The sequence below is a fragment of the Loxodonta africana genome, chromosome 6, assembly GCF_030014295.1.
Source record: "Loxodonta africana isolate mLoxAfr1 chromosome 6, mLoxAfr1.hap2, whole genome shotgun sequence".
In the NCBI taxonomy this organism is placed as follows: domain Eukaryota; kingdom Metazoa; phylum Chordata; class Mammalia; order Proboscidea; family Elephantidae; genus Loxodonta; species Loxodonta africana.
In genome coordinates this window covers 124,655,377-124,680,432 of record NC_087347.1, presented here as the reverse complement: position 1 = coordinate 124,680,432, position 25,056 = coordinate 124,655,377, and the positions used below count along the sequence as shown (strand labels likewise).

General features: G+C 45.6%; 1 protein-coding gene across 1 annotated transcript in view; it reads left to right on the top strand.

The window, feature by feature from the left end:
• Positions 1 to 25,056, top strand: part of SCTR (secretin receptor) — a 97,993-nt gene that overhangs the window by 22,988 nt on the left and 49,949 nt on the right. Inside the window, exon 3 of the mRNA XM_064287454.1 lies at positions 7,580 to 7,700. Coding sequence (XP_064143524.1) covers positions 7,580 to 7,700 — 121 coding nt within the window. The remainder of the gene's footprint in view (positions 1 to 7,579; positions 7,701 to 25,056) is intronic.

Sequence of the window (25,056 nt, the reverse complement as noted above, 5' to 3'; positions counted from 1 at the left end):
GAACATTGTGGTTGTACTTCTCCCAAGTCAGATTTGTTCGTTCTTTTGGCAGTCCATGGTATATTTAATATTCTTCGCCAACACCACAGTTCAAAGGTGTCATTTCTTCTTCAGTCTTCCTTATTCATTGTCCAGCTTTCACATGCATATAATGCGATTGAAAATACCATGGCATGGGTCAAGTGCACCTTAGTCTTCAAGGTGACGTCCTTGCTTTTCAACACTTTTAAATGGTCCTTTGCAGCAGATTTGCCCAGTGCAATTCCTCTTTTGATTTCTTGACTGCCGCATCCACGGGTGTTAATTGTGGAGCCAAGTAAAATAAAATCCTTGACAACATCAATCTTTTCTCCGTTTATTATGATGTTGCTTATTGGTCCAGTTGTGAGGATTTTTGTGTTCTTTATGTTGAGGTGTAACCCATACTGAAGACTGTGGTCTTTGATCTTAATCAGCAAGTGCTTCAAGTCCTCTTCACTTTCAGCAAGCAAGGTGATGTCATCTGCATAACACAGGTTGTTAATGAGTCTTCCTGCAATCCTGATGCCCCATTCTTCTTCATATAGTCCAGCTTCTTGGATAATTTGCTCAGCATACAGATTGAATAGATATGGTGGAAGGATACAACCCTGACGCACACCTTTCCTGACTTCAAACCACGCAGTATCCCCTTGTTCTGTCTGAACAACTGCCTCTTGATCTATGTACAGGTTCCTCATGAGCACGATTAAGTGCTCTGGAATTCCCATTCTTCGAAATGTTATCCATAATTTGTTATGATCCACACAGTTGAATGATTTTTGCATAGTCAGTAAAGTGCAGGTAGACATCTTTCTGGTATTCTCTGCTTTCAGCCAGGGTCCATCTGACATCAGCAATAATATCCCTAGTTCCACGTCCTCTTCTGAAACTGCCCTGAATTTCAGGCAGTTCCCTGTTGATATACTGCCGCAGCCGCTTTTGAATGAGCTTCAGTGAAATTTTGCTTGCGTGTGATATGAAGGATATTGTTCAATAATTTCCGCATTCGGTTAGATCACCTTTCTTGGGAATAGGCATTAATTAATATGGATCTCTTCCAGTTGGATGGCCAGGTTAGGTAGCTGTCTTCCGAATTTCTTGACACAGACTAGTGAGCATTTCCAGCGCTGCATCCATTTGTTGAATATCTCAGTTGATATTCTGTCAGTTCCTGGAGCCTTGTTTTTTGACAACACCTTCAGTGCAGCTTGGATTTCCTCCTTCAGTACAATCGGTTCCTGATCATATAATACATCTTGCAATGGTTGAATGTCAACCAGTTCTTTTTGATATAATGACTTTGTGTATTCCTTCCATCTTCTTTTGATGCTTCCTGCATCATTTAATATTTTCCCCATAGAAACCTTCAATATTGCGGCTCGAGGGTTGAATTTTTTCGTCAGTTCTATCAGCTTGAGAAATGCCGAGCGTGTTCTTCCCTTTTGGTTTTCTATCTCCAGCTCTTTGCACATGTCAGTATAATACTTTACCTTGTCTTCTTGAGCTGCCCTTTGAAATCTTCTGTTTAGCTCCTTTACTTCATCATTTCTTCCTTTTGCTTCAGCTACTTGACATTCAAAAGCAAGTTTCAGAGTCTCTTCTGACATCCATTTTGGTCTTTTCTTTCTTACCTGCCTTTTTTGATGACCTCTTGCTTTCTTCATGCATCATGTCCTTGTCGTCATCCCCCAACTCGTCTGGTCTTTGGTAATTAGTGTTCAATAAGTCAAATCTACTCTTGAGATGATCTCTAAATTCAGGTGGGATATATTCAAGGTCATACTTTGGCTCTCGTGGTCTATTTCATATTGAGTGAGTGGTGGTAGTTTGTTTTTTGAGGAACTAGTTCCTTTCCTGTAAGTTGTCAAATTTATGTGCGTAGAGCTGTTTACAGTACTCCCTTACCTTTTTGATGTCTACAGATTTTATAATGATCTCCCTTGGCTCATTCCAGATATTGGTAATTTGTCTTTTTTTTTTTCTTTGTCAGTCTTGCTAGAGATTTGTCAATTTTATTGATCTTTTCAAAGAACTGGCTCTTTATTCACTTATTTTCTCCTCCTTTTGGGAGTTTTGATTTTATTGATTTCTGCTTTTACCCTTTTAATTTATTTCCTTCTATTTGCTTCGGGTTTATTTGGCTCTTCTTTTTCTAGGTTCTTGAGGTGGAAGCTTAGTTCATTGATTTGAGACCCTTTGTTGATATATGCATTTAGTGCTATAAGTTTCCTTCTTGGCACTACTTTAACTGTGTCGCACAAATTTTGATGTAATATTTACATTTTTGTGTAGTTCAATACATTTTTTTCTTTCGAGACTTCTTCTTTGAGGCATGGATTGTTTAGAAGTCTGTTGCTTAGTTTCCAAGTATTTGGAGATTTTTCTGTTATATTTCTGTTATTGTCCTAGTTTGATTCCATTGTGATTGGAATTTGTACCATTTCAATTATTCAAAAAAAAAATTTCCATTGAGTCAATTCTGACTCATAGCGACCCTACAAGACAGAGTAGAACTGCCCCATAGGTTCTCCAAGGCTGTAAATCTTTATGGAAACAGACTGCCGCATCTTTCTCCTGTGGAGTGGCTAGAGGGTTCGAACTACTGACCTTTTGGTTAGTAGCCAAGTGCGTAATCACTGTGCCACCAGGGCTCTTTCAGTTCTTTTAAACTTTGCTTTATGGCCCAGCATACGGTGTTCTTGTTATATATTCCATGGGCAGTTGTTTAAAATGTGTATTCTGCTGTTATTGGGTAGAGTGTTTTATAAATGTCGATTAGATCCTGTTGGTTGATGTGTTCTTCTATCTCCTTTCTGATTTTCTCTCTAGTTCTGTCAAATGTTGAGAAGAGGTGTTGAAGTTTCCAATTCTAACTGTAGGTTTGTCTATTTCTTCTTGCCATTCTATTAGTTTTTCTTCACATGTTTCACAGCTCTGTCTGGTACATACACATTTAGGATTCATATGTCTTTTAGATGGATTGACCCTTTTATCACTATATAGTGTCCCTATTTGTCTTTGGTAGTTGTCTTTTCCTGGAAGTCTACTTAATCTGATGTTAATATAGGCACTTCTGCCTTGCTTTGATTAATGTTTGCATGATTTATCTTTTTCCATCATTTTAGCATTCAACCTGCCAATATCATTACATTTAATGTAAATTGCTTGTAGACAGCATGTAGTTTAGTCATTTTTTATCCAATATGTCAATATCTCTCTTTTAATTTATTTTGGCCATTTACATTTAATGTAATTATTGACATTAAGGGCTCAAGTCTGCCATTTTATTTTTTGTTTTCTGTGTGCTTTCTCTGTTATCTTTTTCCTGTGGGTTACTTGAATATTTTTTAAAATTCCATTTCAATTACCTATAGTTGTTTTGGAAACCCTGGTGGCATAGTGCTTAGGAATTCGGCTGCTAACTCAAAGGTCAGCAGTTCAAATCCAACAGCAACTCCTTGGAAACCCTGTGGGGCAGTTCTACTCTGTCCCGTAGGGTTGCTATGAGTCAGAATCAACTCAACAGCAACTTTTTTTTTAATAGTTGTTTTGTTGTTGTTTGTTTTGTTTTGTTTTGTTTTGCATGTATCCCTTTGTATAGATATTTTTGGTTGCTCTAGATAATGCATAGTATATACATAACTTATTACAGCCTACTGGTATCATCATTTTACCAACTCAAGTGAAGTATAGAAGCCTTACCTCTCTTTATATCTCATTGTCATTCCATTTATAATATAATTGTCTTAAATATTTCTTCTGTATACATTTAGAACCACATCAGACAGTGAAATGATTTTTGTTTCAACAATCAACACAATTTAGAAAACTGAAGAGGAGATAGAAAGCCTACTGTATTTACATTTTTGCTTACTGGGTTTTTTCTTCTTTCTTGATGTACCAAGGCTCCTTTCAGTTTAGATTACTTGCTTTAGCCATTGTTTTAGAGTAGGTCTACTGGTGACAAATTCTCTAAGTTTTTCCCGTCTGAGAAAGCTTTGATTTTTTCTTCATTCCTGAAGTATATTTTTGGTGGGTATTGGATTCTGGGTTGGCAGTTCTTTTCCTCCAGCCCCTGAAAAATATCGTGCCACTTTATTCTGGATTCCAAGGTTTCTGATGCGAAATCAATTGTCATTCTAATTGTCTTCAACTATAAGTAAGGTATAGACAGCACTGGGTTCTGGGTTTATAAGTAAGGTATAGTTTTTCTCTGGCTGCTTTCCAGATTTTTTCTTTATCTTTAATTATTAAGTGCTGGGTGTGAATTTCTTTAATTTTATTCTTCTTGGAGTTTGTTCAGCTTCTTGAATCTGTAAGTTTATGTCTTTTGTCAAATTGGGATGTTTTCAATTATTATTTCTTCAAGTATTTTTCAGCCATATTCTCTTTCTCCTCTCCTTCTGAGACACTGATGAAAAAAATGTTAGATCTTTCATTATAGTCCCATGAGGCCTTAAAAAGAGTCTGTTCTTCTTTTTTTTTTTTTTTTGGTCTACTTTATCTTTGTTGTTCAGACTGAGTAATTTCTATTGCTTTATCTTCCATATCACAGATTCTTTTTTCTGTCCACCCTCCCCCATTCTGCTGGTAAGCCTATCTGCTGAACTTTTTATTTTGGTCATTGTATTTTTCAGTACTAAAGTTTCCATTTGATTCTTCTTTATATTTTCTACTTCTTTGCTGAGACTTATTTCTTCATTTGTTTCAAGCATGTTCATGATTTCTCATTGAACCATTTTTATGATGATGGATTTAAAATCTTTGTCAGATCATTCTAACATCTGTCATCTCAGTGTTGGCATATAACAATTGTCTTTTTTTCATTTAGTTTCAGATTTTCCTGGTTCTTGATATGACGAGTGATCTTTGTGACTTGGATATTTTTATATTATGTTATGAGACTCTGAGTCTTATTTAAACCTTCTCTTTTAGTTGGCTCTTTCTTACAAGGGAAAGGGGGCATTGCTTATTTCTGTCAGATGGAAGCAGAGGTCCAACTTCCCTTTTGGCCTCATTTGACACCTAGAATGGGGAGGTCCTCGTTAATGTTGGGTGAGGGTAGGGGAGTACCAGTTCCCCATGAGGTCTCCATGAGAGAGTTTTATGACCATGTGGCCAGGATGAAAGTTCTGGCTCCCTACTTGGCCTCCTGTGATACCACTCTGGCAGCTTTATTATAGCGTGGTGATGGCAGAAGTCCAGGCTCCCCACCCAGCCTTTGCTGGCATCGGTGGAGGTAGGGGCTACAGTTTTTTTTTCTTCCTGTGGTATTTGACAGGAGTTGAGGAGTTACTGTCTAAAGGTTTTCTGTCTTGCTATATTGCCCCTTCCCTAGTAATCTGGCTGGAGAAAGTGGGCTTTTGTTTGGCCTCTTTTTGTTTGCAACCCAGGGCATTTCTCGGTTGCTGATTTTTTCAGCTCCAGTCTGAGATAAAAAGAAAACCCAGAGAATCCTTCATCATATCATTCGTTGGGTTTTGGAGTTCCTAGATGGTATGCCCTCTTTTCTCCACTTTTCAGAGTCTTTTTATGATTGTTTTATACACAATGTTCAGCATTTTCGTTGTAGAAATAGATGAGAAGGAATAGAGAAAAGTATGTCTGCACTGTCTTCCTGGGAGTGGAAGTCTATCTCTCTCTTTTTTGTTGTTCCTGTTAAATATAAACCTGCTACAGAAACTTTCTATGTAAAGCTTTCCCACATATAGAATGGATTCCCAGAAGTAGGCTTGGCCAAAGCATATAGACGTTTTTGTGATACTTAGTATATATTATTAAATTACTTAAAAGATTGTACCTATTCATACTACCTCTAGCAATTTCTTGGTAGACACTCAATACAATGTTTGCCTACTTGAGATCCTTAGTGAATTAAAGGTAGTACATGCTGACCTGTAGGTTGATATTTTCCACTCAGGCTTTTCTGCCACCACCACAGAAAATCCAGAGTGTGCAGGAGACAATGGGTTTCAGCTAGGATCAGGTAAGAACCCCACAAGGAGGAGGACAAGGGCAAAAGTGTGTGGGGATACATGTCTGCTCTCTTGACAGTTAACTATATTCTTAGGGAAACTGCTCGTTTCAATGTAAGAGCCTAAAAAAAAAAAAAAAAACAACAATGTGATTAAGTGATCTGCTATATTATTAAAAAAAAAAAAAACCTGTTGCCGTCGAGTCAATTCCAACTCATAGGACCCTATAGGACAGAGTAGAACTGCTCCCATAGGGTTTTCAAGGAGTGACTGGTAGATTCGAACTACCAACCTTTTGGCTGGCAGCCGAGCTCTTAACCACTGTGCCTCCAGGACTCCATGCTATATTACGGTGGGGGTGCAATGGAAACATAGAGGCAAAGGGTGAGGAGTGAGGTGGGGAAGGAACGAGCATGATAAGACCTTAGAGTTGGACAGGGCCAGGCACTTCTGCAGCAGCTCTTAGTCATGGTCAATCACAAGCTCTGGGCCAGGGTACATGAGCTGTGTGTTTCATGGGGACCACAAACCCAGACAGTTGAGGTCAGGGAATGGGAGTGAAAGAACAATTGCTGACAGCTGGTAGATCTTTTAGAATGCATTAGTGCAGGGCAATGACACGGAAGATCCACAATAGAAGATAATCAGAAGATGATTTATGTTTGCCTTTGGAGTCATATGAAAACAGTGCCACCTTAACGATTGTTCTCTGACCCAGAACTTTTGGAGTGTGCTGCTCCATTATGTTGGTATTGCCGCCTAGAAAATAGTAGCATGGTGTTGGCAAGAGGGGTCCTTGAACTCTTAGAAGGCTGGTGCTGAAATTAAGAGTCTTGAGTGTACAACCTTGGTCATATCCTCTAACCACCAGAAGCTAAGTAAGCTAACGTATGTGAAAGGGCTCCATAATATTAAAATCCCACATCCTGTAAAAATGAAACTGGGAGTCCAATTCATTCAGCTGTTTAGTTGTTTACTCATTTATTTATCCATTTCACGTATTTATCAATATGTGTCTCAGACGCAAATAAAATCACAGAGCCATGCTGAGGCAATCTACTCTAGGAAGTGCTGACAGGCAGAGCTGCCACCAGTCCTTGCTCCACCCTCTGTCCAGCTCCTCCCTGCAGTCTGCATTCCCTATGGGCTGGATGTCTGTTCTCTTCTGTGGGACAGATTGCTAAGTGTAGGTTTCAAAGAACTTATCTGAATCAAGACTAAGCTTTCAAATACTAAGATATCAGCAAAGCTGGAGTAGAATAAGTGAAGACCTACAGACTTATTATTAAGATGCCTGGAAAGCAAATAGTTCACTCGACTAAGGAGCCTTGATAAACTTAGGGCAAATTTGCAGTGGAAAAGCTATAGACTGTTTAAACATTCCAACTTTCCCAGCTATTTTCTGAATTCCCAGTAGTGGCTCTCTCCACCTCCCTGCAGACTAGGAGCTCCTTGCAGACAGGGGCTTTGCACTCCTCATTTTGAAATCCCATTGGCTGGCACTATTCTTGTTCACAGAGAGTCCTCATGTGGTAGAATCCAGTTGGTGGCAATGATGTGCATTCTTGGTTTCGAACCTGCAGGTTGGAGCCCTCCCCAGACTGTGCGATGTGCTCCAGGTGCTATGGGCGGAACGAGACCAGTGCCTGCAGGATCTCTCCAGGGAGCGGACAGAAGACCTGGGGGTGGAGCAGCCAACACCAGGTACATGGCCACCTTAGCATCATGACCACTCTTGGACTCGAATCATGTCTGGTTCCACTGGATCAAGGGAAGCTTGTTCCCTGGGTCAGGATGGGGATGGGGATGGCTGGGCCAGTTCTATTCAGCTAGATAATCAGTTGGTGGGGTGGTATTGAGTGATCGTGGTGAGCAGTTTACACACACTCAAAAAGCCAGATCATCACACTCTTTCTTCTCTCTGGAATGTGGATATAGCCAGTGTTTTCTTACCTTCAGCTTCTACATGATTACTTCACCAAGGTAGGGGTTCTTTTAGAGGCACTGTCACCTTCACTGATGTCCCTAGGTGGAGCCAACGGTTAAGTGCTCAGCTGCTAACTGAAAGATTGGAGGTTCGAGCCCACCCAGAGGCACCTTTGAAAAAAGGCCTGATGATCTCCTTCTGAAAACTCAGTCACTGAAAACCCTATGAAGTACAGTTCTACTTTGACACACATGGGGTCTCCATGAGTCAGACTTGACTTGAAGACAACTGGTTTGCTGGTTTGGTCACCTTCACCACCGCTTTGATGAGTGAGGTAGTAGGAAAGGCAGTGTGAGGTCAGAAAACCTTGGGGTCTAATGCTGGCTGACTCCCACTGGCTCTGTGACCTTGGGCAAATTATTTAACCCTCTGAGCCTCAGTTTCTTAATCTGTAGAATGGAGGTGATACTGTCTACTTCAGGATTGTAGTTACAAATGAGAAACACTATGGAAAATACAGATGTTCCTCAAATATTATTAATTTAAATATTAATTATTATTAATAACCATCCATTTAAATAATAATTTAATGTTCAAATATTAATTTTCTTTCTCTTTCCTTTTTTCATTTCTCATCTTTGCTCTTTATCATTTAAAGATAAGGAGAGCCATGGCTTTAAGAAAAGAACTTAGGCTTTTAGACTGTGATCTGGAATTAATTACTAAATGTCTTCGGACCTCAGTTTCCACATCTATTTTATGGGGTTGGTATGAAATTAAAAGCATTTATTCAACAGATATTTATTTAACACCCACAGTTATATGGTGAGAATAAATGAAACAATGGTGAGAAAAAACAGAACATGGACCGCTCTCCTATGACTTAGGAATATATTGTGCTGCACATGGCAGAAGCTTGATACACTGGCTTCATCAAAGAGGAGTTTGTTTTTCACACATTACAAAAGTCCAGAACTGGCGCAAAGTTCCAAGATGTCATCAGACTCAAGATTCCTTCTGATATCTTTCTGCTTAATGTGCCTCTTTTGTCCTCATGGTGGTAAGATGGCTGTTGCACATCCAGGGAGGAGAGGTGGATACCTATGTTTCTGGCAGGAAGGAGAGAAGGAAGTTTGAGATATACCAGGAAGCCAAACATTCCTAGAATTCTCCAGGTTATTCTGCTGGCACCTCCTTGCCCAGAGCTTGACTGTGCAGCCACCCTTGGCAGCAGCAGAGGTTGGAGATGGAGTTCATAGCTGTGCACATCACTGTCTTGAACAAAATCAGGTTCGGTTACTGACAAAGAGGAGAGAATAGGTAGTGATGGGCACTGAGCAGTCTCTGCCGTCATGACTCTGTCTGGTGAGGGTTAAGTTAATCAAATAACCATAAATTAACATTCAATTACAGTGAGCTAAGCACAGTACTGTCTGGAGCTCCATGTAAGTGTGCAACAAGGAGTCTTGACCTGGAAGGCTTTTCCAAGGAAGCGATGTTTGAGCTGAGCTCTAAGGCAAAGGGAAGAAGGAAGAGTGCTTCAGGTGGAGAGAACAAACCTGTGGCGGGAGGGAACATGGTGCATCTAAGGAAAGGAAGAAGTCCGCCGTGGCTGGAACAAGCCTAGACATGAGATGAGGCTCGAGGGGCAGCAGGGCCACCACACACAGGACCTCATCAGCCACATGGAGGATTTTTATCCTGCTCCTAAGAGCAACGGCACACCCTGAAGAATCTCAAGGGGAGAGAGACATGGACATCTCCCTTATGAGAAGATCAACCTGGCTGCAGTGTGGAGGGCGGATTGGTGAAGAACACAAGTATACTGGGAGGCTGCGGGTCCACCATTTTGTGATCTGATGTGATTAGCCTACATGTTATAAATCCTAACTTCTGAGCCCTGGTTGCACAGTGGTTAAAGAGCTCGACGGCTAACCCAAAGGTCGGCAGTTCCAATCCACCAGCCACTCCTTGGAAACCTTCTTGGGCAGTTCTACACTGTCCTATAGGGTCCCTATGAGTCAGAATCAACTGGACAGCAACAGGCTTGGTTTATGATGTTAAGGAGGCAGGATTAGAGACAGTTATGTTAATGAGGCAGGACTCAATCTACAGGATTAGGCTGTATCTTGAGTCAATCTCTTTTGAGATATAAGAGAGAGAATGGAGCAGAGAGGAGAGGGACCTCATACCACCAAGAAAGAAGCCCCAGCAGCAAAGCACATCCTTTGGACCCAGGGTCCCTGCGCTGAGAAACTCCTAGACTAGGGGAAGATTGATGACAAGGACCTTCCCCCAGAGCTGACAGAGAGAAGAAGACTTCCCCAGAAACTGGCACCCTGAATTGGGACTTCTAGCCTCCTAGATTGTGATAGGATAAATTTCTGTTTGTTAAAGTCATCCACTTGTGGTATTTCTGTTGTAGCAGCACTAAACGATTAAGATGAAAGGTGTCTTCCTTTAGGTTCCCTGGAAGCAGACCCTGAGTCAAGGATTCACATGCATGCAGTTTATTTGACAGTGATTTAAGGAAACAAAAGTATGGGAGTGGGGAACTGAGACAGAGAAGGGAAGGAAGCCAGTCAATGTTGCTCATCACTGTGGGCATCTGGAGTTTATTCCCCCTGGGAGCCTGTGTAGAGCACATCCCTCGGTGTGGCAAAGGAGCTGGAGTATTTATCTGCCAATTCCCTATCAGTCAGAGTTGGCACTGCTTCTGGGGAAGGCGCATTCATTTCCTTGTGCTTCTGTCTTGCTGTGCATGGGGGAAAAGTGGACTCCGGCAGTTGCAAAAAGCCCCCAGGCAAAGGGATTCAGGAGCTGGCAGCTGGAAGTGGGGTGGCATGCACAGAAGGCAAAGACCACAGAGATATGGACAGGGCACCGACAGGGTCTGCTGCATAAGGGGTGGTGGAGATAGGGAGACGCATACACATGCAAGAGCCACTTGTTGTTGTTAGTTGATTACGAGTCTATTTCGACTCATGGTGACCCCATATGTGCAGAGCAGAACTACTCCATAGTGTTTTCGAGGCTGTGACGAGTCTTCTAAGGCACCTCCGGGTGGGTTTGAACCGTCAACTTTCTGGCTAGTAGTCGAGTGCAACTGTTTTCGCAACCTAGGGACTCCTGGTGTGGAGCTACTTAGCTGGTAACATTGACAGGACTTGGTGACAAATTAGTTCATGGGCAAGGTGGGAGAGGGCAATTCCAGGATGACTCCCAGGTGTCCAACTTGAGCAACTGGAGGAAGGGGTTAAGGAGGACCAGGAATTTGCGGGGAGAGGAGACAAAAATCCTTAGTTCAGTTGTAGAGGTGTGGAGTTGAGACACCTCAGAGGAGAGGTCAGGCCTGGAGATAAGCATCTATATAGGTGGCATAGTACCACTTGTCTGTCTTTTTGTCAGACTGCGGTGGCTTACGTGTTGCTGTGATTCAAGTAAAATCTTGCCGAAGATAGTTTAAAAACACTGGCAGCAGTACATCGACAGGGAACCGCCAGAAATTCAAGCTGGATTCAGAAGAAGAAGTGAAACAAGGGATATCATTGCTGATGTCAGATGGATCCTCGCTGATAACAGAGACTACCAGAAAGATGTTTACCTGTGTTTTATTAACTATGCAAAGGCATTCGACTGTGTGGATCATAACAAATTATGGATAACATGGTGAAGCACAGGAATTCCAGAACACTTAATTGTGCTCATGAGGAAACCATACATACAGCAAGATGCAGTCATTCGAACAAAACATGGTTTAAAATCAGGAAAGGTGTGTGTCAGGGTTGTATCCTTTCACCATACTTATTCAATCTGTATGCTGAACAAATAACCCGAGAAGAGGAACTGTATGAAGAAGCACTAGGCATCAGGATTGGAGGAAGATTCATTTTTAACAACCTGCGATATGCAGATGACACAACTTTGCTTGCTGAAAGCAAAGAGGACTTGAAGCACTTACTAATGAAGATCGAAGACTACAACCTTTAGTATGGATTACACCTCAACATAAAGAAAACAAAAATCTTCACAACTGGACCGATAAGCAACATCACGATAAACGGAGAAAAGATTGTCAAGGATTTCATCTTTCTTGGATCCACAACCAACACCCATCGAAACACCAGTCAAGAAATCAAACGACCCATTGCATTGGGCAATCTGCTGGAAAAGACCTCTTCAAAGTGTTAAAAACCAAAGATGTCACTTTAAGGACTAAGGGTGCACCTGACCCAAGCCATGGTGTTTTCAATTGCCTCATATGTATGCAAAAGCTGGACAATTGAATAAAGAAGACTGAAGAAGAATTGATGTATTTGAATCATGGTGTCATAGAAGAATATTGAATATACCATGGACTGCCAGAAGAAAGAGCAAATCTTCTTTGGAATAAGTACAGCCAGAATGCTCCTTAGAAGCGAGGATGGCAAGAGTTCATCCCAGGTACTTTGGACATGTTATCAGGAAGGACCAGTCCCTGGAGAAGGAAGGACATAATGCTCGGTAAAGTAGAGGGTCGGAGAAAATGAGATGGGTTGACACAGTGGCTGCAACAATGGGCTCAAACATAGCAACAATTGTGAGGATGGTGCAGGACCGGGCAGCGTTTTGTTCTGTTCTACATGCGGTCAATATGAGTTGAATCTAACAACAATAACAATATAGGTGGCAACTGAGGCTGAGATTGTTCAAGGAGAGTGTGGGTGAGGAAAGAGGACTACACCTAGCACTGAGCCTTGAACTTCCCCAAGCCTCACCTGCCAGGTAGGAAGACACTGCTGAGGAGAAGCCAGAGGCAGGGAAACATCAAGAGGTGGTGGTGGGCAGAGGCACAAGCAGTTGGGATATTGTAGAGGCTTTAGGCAAGTCACTCATCTAACACGTGAGGAAGAAGGACAGCATGGGTGACAGGCCACCTGGTCCCCAAACCCCACTATCGATCATAGTTTGAGCCTCTTCGTCTCCTAAGTGGCTGTGGAAGCTGTTTATGGGGAGCCAGACTGTGGTCTGTGACACTCATAGCAGGCATCATTGAGTCAATCCCTCCTGATTCCCTGGGCCCTCTGCTGTACCAGAAGCAGTATCTGGAAAAGGTGGAGAGTGAGGTCCTGACAAAACCAACCTCAGGTGCGGCAAAGTCAGTGGCTGCCCTCTGCCTAAGTGTCCAAGAGGAATGCCTACAATTCCAATGACAGGGCCTGGAGGCCTTCATTCAGCCCTGAGGCATGAGACTCAGAGTGCCAAGCCTCTGGGAAAGATGATGGTGAATGTTAAGTCACGTTGAGAAGTAAGGGATGCCTATTTAAAAAATTAGAATCTGGTGTGTTTAAAATGCTCATTGCTCTCCAATAGCTCTCTAGCTCCTGATGTGGCCCTTGTCCATGCCTTCACACCTAGTACTACCACCTGGCTCAACCAAATTGCTTGTGTCAGGCTCTCTCACGCCTCCAGACCTTTGCACACGCTGATCCCACTGTTACAACACTCTTCCCTCTCTTCTTCACTCTGTCGACCTCCACTCACTTTTTCAGACTCCTTCAAGAAGGATTTCCTGGCTGCCCATAGCTTCACTGGCTTAGCTGCCATCGTGACTAGAACAGACCTTCTGTTTCTCTCTCTCCTGTCTCCCCTGCCCTGCACTGTAAAGACGTGTTTGCTGAACTGTTCTGCCCCGACCTGAAGGCATGGACTGGCCGTGCCAGTTTCCTCTTCTTCCCCCTGCACAGGGCCTACACAGACTGGGTGTTCAATGTATTTTTGACTAAGTGAATGAGTGACTGCAGATACTTGATGGAAAGCAAGGCTTGAGAGAGAGAAAACAAAAGAGAATTGGCTCCAAAGACAGAGTCAGAAATGAGGTGGAGATGAGGTGGGGCCAAGATGGCAAAGTAGTCACACGCTTCCATTAATCCCTCTTACAACAAAGACCCAAAAAAACGAATGAAGCAATTGTATATATGACAAGCTAGGAGTCCTGAACGTCAAATCAAAGCTAGGAAATCAGACTGAGCGGCAGGGGGAGGGAGAGGTGGTTCAGAAGCAGCAAGGAGTTGCCAGACCTGACTCAGAAGGAACTGGTGCCCCTCAGACACAATCCCTGGTGCGACTGCAGTGGGGCTAGTGGTAGTGTTCAGGACATGGTTTCCCCAGGAAGGGACAGTGACCCGCACAGTCTACTCACACCTCCGGAATCAGAGAAGAACAGCACTCTCAGCAAAAGATAGTACTTGCGTCTGATTTACTGTGCCCCCAGCCCCAAACCAGCTTCGATGGCCTGAGATAGGTTCTGCTGCACATCCTGAGCCATTCCCCCAGCCTTGGAGAAGAAATAAATTAACAATTGGGGGAAAAGATAATCTGCTGGCTCTCCTAAGCTAGGAACTCAGGGAAGAAGTGGCTCCTGTCCAGGCACAAATGGTCCACGGACTTTGAATGCCTTTCACCCCTGCACGGACTTGTATGGGCCCATTTCAGGTGCTTAGGCCATTGCTGGAAGACTGCAATGGTGTATGTGCCTGAGATCTGACTTCAGCTGTTTCAGCTGTGTGGTGGAAAGGAGGTTTTTTGATATTTGACAGCTCTCTGCCTATTAAACAGGGTACTCACCTACCCACATCAGGGGCCTGAGGACTGGTGGCTCCACCCACATCACCTAGCCACCTGCAACAGGGGGCCAAGAATAAGAGGTGCCTTCCATTCCTTACAGCCAAAAGCATTGGGTGCCCATGGTCGAGCTGCAGAAGCCACCCACCTGTGCGCTCTAGGTAACAGGGACGTGCTTTCCTTACAGACAGGGGATGTTCGTCAGCCCGCTGCCTTGCTCAGAGCATAACCACCTGCTGCATCCAGATACCCGCACCTATACCAATTACCACTGGTCCTCTAAGACTGTAGGACAGAACCTGCACCACACACTTCGTGACCAACTACCTGGACACCTGAGCTGAATCCATACAAGAAAGGTGAATAGACTCCTAGGCTCGTATACCTGGTAACGGGTCTAGCCATCTGACGACAGAGCTTCAAAGGTGCAAATAATCAAGCTAGCTCACTCAAACAGCCTATTTGGGCATATCAAAACAAAAAGCAAGAAGCTAAGATACAATAAGCAAACATAAAATGAACTAATATAATAACTTACAGATGGCTCGGAGACAAGTCAATATCAAATTGCATAAAGCAGCAGACCATGATTGCTTCAACAAGCTCTCAAAACAAAGAATCAAGGAATCTTCCAGACAAAGAGGTATTCCTAGAATTATCAGATGTAGAATACAAAAGATTGATATACAGAACTCTTCAACAGAGTAGGAAGGATATCAGTCAAAATGCAGAACAAGCCAAGGAACACACAGATAAAGCAGTTGAGGAAATTAAGAAGGTTATTCAACAGCATGATGAAAAATCTCATAGGCTTCAAGAATCCATAGAGAGATAGCAATCAGAAATTCAGAAGATTAACAATAAAATTTCAGAATTAAACAACTCAATAGAAAGTCAGAGGAGTAGAATTGAGGAACTGAAGTCAGAATTAGTGAAATTGAAGACAAAACACTTGGCATCAATATAATACCCTCCCTGGCATCAATATATTCAAAGAAAAAGCAGAGAAATGAGGTGGAGCCTTTGAGGTAGCTGAGGCCCTACAGGAGACTTGGTTGGAACTTGCCCCCAGCTTGCCCTCCTTATCACAGATGAGCTGAAGTGAGCAATGTCACCTGTGTCACCCATAGAGGGAAATCCTCTACAGCCTGGCCTGGGTGGGGAGAGAAAAGCAAGCCCCTTCTCCTTCTTGGTCCTCCCATAAGAAGCATTGAGGCAGAGATTGGCTGGTCAATCTCTGGGTGCCCCCATGTTTCTGTCAGGCTCCCATGGTGCAAGGAGCAGATTCACTCACGTGACAGCAGAAGAAGAAGGTCATTGGGAGCCACTTACTGGCCGGATCTGGTGAGCATAGCAGGAGGGCTAGGTGCCCAGGCTGTGGAACAGACAAAGCTGTGTAAGTCTCTTGTTTCAGGAAAGTCCTGTGCGTGCTTTTGCCCGGGTCCTCATACCGCGCTCCTCAACATGCTCACTTTAAATGTAACAGTAATCATTTCACTTACAAAGCCACTGTGGGGAATAAGTGAACTAATTTGTATAGAATTTAGCTGAGAAACATTATCTTAAGAAATGGTAGCTATAAACCTGACCAAAACCTGGCACCAGAAATCTGTCAGAGCCCCAAGTTCAGCTGGGGAGAGAGCATCATTTAGAGAAAGGAGAGAGGACCAACCCCCAGAGCACTCCAATATTGGAGGTTGGGACCAGAGGATCTACCCACAAAAGAGCCTGAGGAGAGTCCAGTGAGGTGGGAGAATCAGGAAAGAGTGTGGGTTTGGGAAGCGTGAGATGAAGGGAGGGGACAACAATGCTAGATGCTTTCAAGAGAGCAGGAGAGATGAGGACAGGGAAATGACCGTTGGCTTGGCCATCAGTGACCCTAGTAAGAATGGTTTTGCTGGAGTGATGGAAACAGAAGCCTACTGGAGCAGGTCAACGGTGGGAGGCAGTGTAATGAGGGACCGCAGCTGTCAGGGAGTGTAGATGGTGAACACAAAGTCCTTCAAGGAGTTTTGCTGCTAAGAGTAACAGAGAGGGGAATGTGTAGTCAGGGAAGGTTCTTTATTTTTTGAATATGGGTGATATTAAGGCCAGTTTGTCCCAGTAGGGGTAACGTCACAGAAAGAGGGAGAGGGGAAATTGCAGGATCAAAGGCTTCAAGTAGGAGTGAAACAATGAGGCCCAAGGGAGAGGTGACTGAAGGAATGAGTGGGACCCTCTCCAAGGCCTCCTTTGCTGGTGCTCAGTAGACACAGGTGGCAAACCTTCTTCCCTTCTGGCCTTTTATGGGAGTTTCCTGAAACAAAACAAAACTTGCGGTTGAGTCAATTCCGACCAATAATGACCCTACAAAACACAGTAGAACTGCCCCATAGGGTTTCCAAGGAGCACCTGGTGGATTTGAACTATTGACTTTTTGGTTAGCAGCCGTAGTGCTTAACCACTATGCCACCAGGGTTTCCTCCCTAAACAAAGGGGAGAGATTAAGAGTGTGGAGCCACTGGTTGTGTCTCTGACCTACCAGGGAGAGAAGAGCTGGCCCAGGGAAGGGCCCTCTGGGTGAGGCTAGCTTGGAACTGATGATGTGTCTGTGTGTCTGTCTCCCTCCATACCAGCCATACATGCTGGCTAGGTTTGGGTTCTGATCCCACAACCTTCCCACCTTCATCTCAAGTGTCCTCACTCCAAGCAGAAGACCAGGCTTCTAAAGGTCCCCGGGGAACTGACCGAAGTGGCCAAGAACAGCAGGCTGACTGGGGAGTGGGTGGAGTGGGGGGAAGAAAGTATCTGAGCCCACTTGAAACAGGCCCCTGAGGTCCAGGCAGGCTGCTGGCAAAAAGAAGGATGACTAATGTCAGCAGTGTCTGGATAGTGCTGACAAGGTGGATCTATCCTTGCTGCCAACTTGCAGAGCCCTCAGCCTAGGGTCAGACCAGTTAGGACAAGTAGGACAGAGTTGTCTTTCCCACGACTTTAAAGCATCTCAGTGACCTCCATAGGCAGGAATCTGAATAGGGACCAGAAGAAGGTTTGGACCATTTGTAAAAACAAAAAGCCATAAGAGAGCCAAAACAGGCTGGGCTGGGCCTGACATTTGAGGTGGGTCTGAGGAGAAACAGCCCACCTTCGACAGCCCTTCCCCAAGGCCCCCGAGGGCAGCAGGTCTGAGCTGGGCCTTGGCCACAGGGCAGAGTCTGTCCGTGTTCCTCAGTCTCCCATCTCCTGGCTGGGAACTGTGGCTTCTAGGCACCAGCCAAGGAGCAGGGGCTAGGCCTGATGGGGTGACCAGATAGGTGGCTCCTGAGAGGGGTACCACTCATGGGCAGGGCTGGGACAGCAGGTGGTCAGAGGGCCAAGTGGACACTACCCGTCTGCAGCAGAGGTTGGCCTGGCTGCAGCAACGGACTAGGACAGCCCCTCAAGAGGGGTTTCCTGCTGTAAGAGACTCCCTTCCCTCCAGAGCAGAAGTGAAGCAGTGTGAGCCCAACACTCAATGCTGCTGTACATGGACATTACTTGGGGGCGTTTTAAATATGGCCATGCCCAGATTCTAGGATAATTGCTCTGGCACAGATCTGCTCACCTTTCTTTCTTAAGGCTCCCCTGGTGGTCCTAAAGTATACCAGGGCTGAGAAAGCTCATGCAGGGGTTCTTGATATGGTAAGACCCTGATGCCTGTCTTAGTCGTCTAGCAGTGCTATAACAGAAATACCACAAGTGGATGACTTTAACAAACAGAAATTTATTCTCTCACAGCCTAGGAGGCTAGGAGTCCAAATTCAGGGTGCCAGCTCCAAGGGGAGGCTTTCTTTCTCTGTTGGCTCTGGTGGAAGGTCCTTGTCATCAGTCTTCCCCTGGTTTAGGAGCTTCTCAGCACAGGGACCCCAGGTCCAAAGGATGGGTGCTCCTGGCTCTTCTTGCTTCTTGGTAACAAGGTCCCCCTGTCTCTCTGCTGCCTTCTCTTTTTTATATCTCACAAGGGATTGGCTTTAGACAAAATCTACTCTCGTAGCTTGAGTCCTGCCTCACTAACATAACTACCATTAATCCTGACTCATTAACATCATAGAGGCAGGGTTTACAACACACAGGAAAATCACATTAGATGACAAAATGGTGGACAATCACACAATTCTGGGAATCATGGCCTAGCCAAGTTGACATACATTTTTGGGGGACACAGTTCAATCCATGACACCCCCCTCTGGCCCTCACTGAGTGAGAAAACGGATGCCACTGATCTCTGAGACTTGAGGCTTCTCTTGGCCAGGCCCTGGGAGCAGAACCCAGGGAGGGGCTTGCAGGTGGGTGAAAGGTGTCGCCGGCCCACCTCAGATGGCTCAGGCCACTTGGACCTGTTTTGCCCTTTGGCCTTCTGCGGACGGTTTCATTTGGGGAAAGTGTTCTGCTACTTTAAAAACATAGTACGCCCCCTCCCCCCAGCAGAGGGTGGCCGAGGGCTCTGCTGAGAGGGTGAGAAAGCAGAGCTAAGGGACCAGGAATTTAGAGCTGAGGCGGTAGCCAAGAGAAACCCCAGAGAAGACTGGAAAGAGAGGAGTAGTGCTGAGGATGAGAGCTGTGGGGCCGGCCAGTCCGCGCGTCCGTCACAACCAGACAACGCGGGAGGCAGTGGCCTGGGGACCTGCCAGCCTCATGCAAAGCCTGTGCCTCCCTGATTGCTGTAGGGGCTGAGGAGGCCCCAAAGGGGGCCCAGCCCTAGACCCCCCGCCCAGACCCAGCTTGCTGCAGCAGTGCCCCCCAGTGAGCGAGCTCCCAAAGTCTTCTGGCTCCACGTTCACCAGATGTCTGTCCTGAGCGCAAGAGCGGCTGAGGGGGCTGGCTGGCCTCTGTGTCGGGGCACCAGGTAGCGATTAAGCTGCCTGCTCCTCCCACGGGAGGAGGTTAATGACTGAACGCCAGACAAGTCACAGGAAACGCCACTCAGGGAGCTGTCACCAAGCCCAGTACACTTATCATAAATAAAAAATTAACTCTTCAGCTATTCCGGGTGAGGTGGCCAAGGCCTTCCTGGCATTTTGTGGGAATGTTTCAGGGTCACCCTAATAGCTGCATGGCTTGCTCCACCAGGCTATTTATTACTCTGTTTACAGAAGTTGATACCCCTCAGAGCTGGCGGGTGAAAGGGCTTTGTCTGTCCCTAGGCGCAGAATGTTCCAGAGGGATGGGGTGGTGGCAGGAAAGGTGTGGGATTGGCAATCAGACAGACCTCGGCGTGTGTCCTGGCTTTGTCACCTATGAGCTGTGTGACCTTGAGCAGGACACTTATCCTCTCTGGGCCTTATTGTCCTCGCCTTCAAAATGAGGACATGCCATCCCCTTTCTTCCCGTCCTTGCCCAGCTGGTGGCCCACTCTCTCCAGACATGGGCAGGAAGCAGCCAGCTGGCTGTGATGCAGTTTTCTCTAACAACCACCCCCATTCCGTTTCTGGATTCCCCTCCCGGCTCCTGATGCCCTTGGGCAGCCAGACTCCTTCGCTGCCCTAGACCTCCCCCACACTGCCCATGACTCAACTTACCCACGCTTTCCTTGGCACAGCTGATCTGAGCTCATTTTTTAGAAGTACTTTATATTTGTATAGCATTTTAGACCCAAAAAGGTTTTTTTTAAATTAAATTTCCTGAAAGCTGTGGAGTAGGTACCATTATTATCCCCACTTCACAGGTGAGAAAACTGAGGCTCCAAGAAGCCCAGGATTACTCACAGCTGAAGCTGGACTCTGCTGAAGGCTTTTGACTCTAAAGCCTCAGCATTTTTGAGTTTGCAATCTAATCTGCTTAAACCCATCACAACTGAGCTGTGAGTGATGTCCTAGGACAGGTTTTGTTGCTGTTACTACCAATTAATCTTTAATTAGTATGGCATGTGGCATAAGACAAAGAGCTTTATGTCAGACAAGGAACAGTTCTTGTGATAGGTGAGGGGGACTGTGTGTTGTGCTCAGAATCTCACCTGAGCTGGTCTCCTGGACAGAGACTGGCCAGCCCCCTCCTGGGAAGCGCTGCTCAGCTTCAGGGTGTGAAGGGTCCTTCATCTCATCTAGTGCCGCTTCCCTTTAAGGTCTGAAGCTCCTCCAGCATCCTAATTACGTGGCTCTCCAGGCTCTGCTTGAACACTCTCAGTGGTGGGGCACTCACTACCCAGGATGGTTTGTCCCATCTAACAGTTGTGCTTCCTGGTTTAACGATAAACACCCAGACTCTTGAGCTGTTCCTCCTGTGATATGGTTTTGAATGCCTTTGCCACCTGGGACTTCAGCTGGGTTCTAACCCTATTCTGACCATAGCTTCCAGGTGTGGCCCTGCCGTCACAGAGGAGAGAGGAACAGAAAACACCTTTATTGACCTAACTTCTATACTCTCATTAGCAAAGCCAAGGAAACCTCTTCAGGCTGCCCCTTGGACAGCCTGGGATGGGGTAAGGGGCGGGCAGAGAAAAGCAAAAGGAGACATGAGGAAACTAGGGGACAGGCTGTGCAACAGCAGAAACTAGAAGAGGGTGTGACGATGAGGCAAGGGAAATTGATGGATGGGCACAGTGAGCATCAGGGGCCAGAGAGGGGACATCGAAGGACCAAGGACCCACCATCCTGATGCTTCTATCCAGCGTGACCCTAGGGTGGCGAGGGGGGACTGGCTCATTCCTGGCCCCATGTCCCTGCAGCCTGACACATTGCTCCAGAAATAGTCCCAGGTTATTATCAGGCCATCTCAGCTCACTTATAAATAAATCAAGGCCTGGAGGAGGGATGCTCTGCCCTGGGTGAACGCAGGGCAAATTTGCTGTTAGCAGACAGCTAACACTGTACCCCAGGCACAGGCTGGGCACGGGGACCTAGAGATCACCAAGGCACTGTCCCTTCCTCTTCAACTGCCCTTTCCCTTATCTCAGTAATCCTCTTCCCACTGCCAGACCTGCCTCTGGGGCCCAACTTTATATCCCACTCTCCAGGAAGCTGCTGTTGCTGGGGGTCTGCTTTGTGCCTGGGCCCATGCCAGTGGCTTCATGTACATGAAGAAGAGAAATGTTTGTCCACAAACTCCAGTGGGAGAAAATACAACTTTCTCTTTTCCTGTAGTTACTTTAATTCTGACTCCATTCCCCTGGGATGGCGGAAACTTAAGCTTGGTATTTTCCAGACCTTCCCTCCAACTTGCCCAGGGTTCCAGAGATTTGCAAAGCACACAGTGTGAGAGGGAAGCCCAGCTGGTCTCAAGCTTTGCTCCATGGAGTGGCGGCTGACTGACCCCTGTTCTGGGCCACATGTTCCCTTTCAGGCTTTGCTGGGATACACCAGGCTCTGAAAGACTGTGGTCCTATCTGGCTAGACATGTCCCCCCAGCACTGGCCAGACAGCAGGGTACTCAGGCCTCTTTGTGGAACCTTCCACACCCTGCTCATCACTTCCCCACCCTGTCTCCCACTTTGGAGAGATCTTGTTACTTTTCTCTTTTCTCCCAAGCATCTCAGTGACACCAAAATTCTTCTCTATTCCCCTGGGGTCTTTGGAAACCCAAGCAGGAAGACTTTAAGTTTTTCTGCCCTCCTCTTAGACTTCAAACCATTACACTGAGTAGGAGAAAGAAGAGAAAAAGGAGAAAAAAATACCAAGAGAAAAAAGAACAGAGGTTAATAGATGGAAAAATAGTCCTCTGCCCACACAAACTCATTGAATTTTCACAAAAATCCTAGGGAATATTTCTACACCCATTTTTATAGATGAGGAAACTGAGGCCCATAGAGGTAAGTGGCATGCCCAAGGTTGGTGTGGGTCCAAAACCCATTCTGTCTCCAGCAGACCACCTGTCTCAACCTAGCAGCCCACACCAGTCCTCTTGGGCCACAGGCACTCAGACAGGCACCCCTGTACCCCAGATGGTAGTTATGGTCCAGCATTGTCTCATTTCTCTACTGAAACCTCCCCAAGCTTCCATCCCATCTCCTCTTGCCAAGTAGTCGATGGCGACTGGTGACAATCAAAGATGGCACAGGGGCCAGGAGACATGCCCCTCACCATCCTCTGGGCCTTGCCTGCCCGTGTTTACTATGGTCATTTCCACCAGGCTTTCCAGAGGCCCTGACCACGATGGGTCTGTAACAATAACCCTGTTTACAAAGCTCCCCAATTCCTTATCTCCGCAAATCCCCCCCATCCCTAACTCAGGGGGAGACTTTTGCTGCTTTGGATCTAAAACTGCCCAGGATCCCACAGAGACCCAAGTCTGGGCTTTGCCCTGTCCCTGCCACAGCTCCCAGAGAAAGCTGGGCCAGGACATCTGGTCAGAAGGTGAGCCAGGAGAGCACTGCCTTTCATTCCTGCTCAGCCTGTGCACTGCCCCTCCCCCAACAGAGCAGGAGCCTCGGGGGCTGTGAGTGCACCTGAGCCCCCACACGCTCACCGCTTATCCAGAGTACAGGCAAGCAAAGCATCCCACACCCCCCACCCCCGACGTGCAGTGGAGGCAGGAAGAGGGGTCACCTGGGTGAGCAGAGAGTAGAACTGGAACAGCTCTGTGGGGCTGAGGACAGTGACCCCATGGACCACCCTGCTCCTCTGGGCCACAGTCCCTCCAGCCCGCTACCTCTTCAGTCACTTGATTTGTTACAGCCACATGCCATCCGTACTGTGATTTCTTCATTATTTTTTTCTTTAAATCAATCTACTTATTTTATCTTAACCTCATCCTAAGCAATAACCTGCTAAAACTCATTGCCACTGAGTCGACTCCAACTCATGAGGACCCCATGTGTTAGAGAGTAGAACTGTACCATAGGGGTTTCTTGGGTGTAATCTTTATGGAGGCAGATCCCTAGGCCTTATCTTTCGTGGCACAGCTGGGTGGGTTCGAACTGCCAATTTTTAGGTTAATAGTTGAATGCAAACCAAGGATCTCATCCTAAACAATACCAGAAAAAAAAAGTTGCTGCTGAGTCGATTCCAACTCATAGCAACCCCACAGGACAGAGTAGAACTGCCCCCATGGAGTTTCCAAGGAGTGGCTGGTGGATTCAAACTGTTGACCTTTAGCAGCCATAGCTCTTAACTACTGCACCACCAGGGCTCCATCCTAAACAATTCCTATTCCCGTTGCCGTCAAGTCAATTCCAACTCATAGCAACTGTCTTGAGTTTCTAGTGCTGCTATAACAGAAATACCACAAGTGGATGGCTTTAACAAAGAGAAATTTATTCTTTCACAGTCTAGTAGGCTAGATGTCCAAATTCAGGGCACCGGCTCCAGGGGAAGTCTTTCTCTCTCTGTTGGTTCTGGAGAAAGGTCCTTTTCATCAATCTTCCCCTGGATTAGGGGCTTCTCGGCACAGGGACCTGGGTCCAAAGGACACACTATGCTTCCTGTGCTTCTTTCTTGGTGGTATGAAGTCCCCCTGTCTCACTGCTAGCTTTTCTCTTTTATATCTCAAAAGAGATTGGCTTTGGACAAAATCTAATCTTGTAAATTGAGTCCTGCCTCATTAACATAACTGCTGCTAATCCTATCTCAGCATCATACCAAAAAAAAAAAAAAAGCAAAAACAAACCTGTTGCCATCAAGTTGATCCCGACTTATAGCGATCCTATAGGCCAGAGTAGCACTGTCCCATGGAGTTTCCAAGGAGCACCTGGTGGATTAGAACTACCGATCTTTTGGTTAGCAGCTGTAGCTCTTAACCACAACGCGATCAACACCATAGAGATAGGAAAATCACATCAGATGACAAAATGGTGGACAATCATAAAATACTGGGAATCATGGCCTAACCAAGTTGACAGATATTTTGGGGGGGACACAGTTCAATCCATGACAGCAACCCTATAGCACAGAGTAGGATTTTCCCATAGGGTTTTCAAGGATTGGTTGGTGGATTCAAACTGCCAGTCTTTTGGTTGGCAGCTGAGCTCTTACCCACTGCGCCACCAGGGCTCCTCCTAAACAATAAAAAAAAAAAAAAAAAAAATAGTAGCTGTAAAATCACAGATGTGATATGCTAGTTCAGAATTTTTCTAATGCATATTAAGTTTTCTACTGTGATTCTCAGCCCTGGTTGTGCATTGGTTAAGAGCTTGGGTACTAACCAAAAGGTCAGCAGTTGTAATCCACCAGCCACTCCTTGGAAACCCGGTGGGGCATTTCTACTCTGTTCTGTAGGGTCACTGTAAGTCAGAGTTGATTGATGGCACCGGGTTTTGGTTTGGTTAAAATAAACAAGGTTTAACCCTGTACCAGCTAAAAGTACACCCCACCCAAGCTGTGCTCATTACACTCTGGGAAGCATTGGGTCTTCCCATCGCCTTCCGAGCCTGGATACTGAAGCTGAGGTCCAGAGAGAGTATGGCCATCTGAAGGGTGCTTAGGAAATGAGCAACCACCACACTGGGATTGTAGCAGGTCATCAATAAAGAGGACAGTCAATGAGATGAATTGACACAGTGGGTACAATGATGGGGTCAAACAGCAACAATTGTAAGGATGGCGAAGGACCTGGCAGTGTTTCGTTCTGTTGTACATAAGG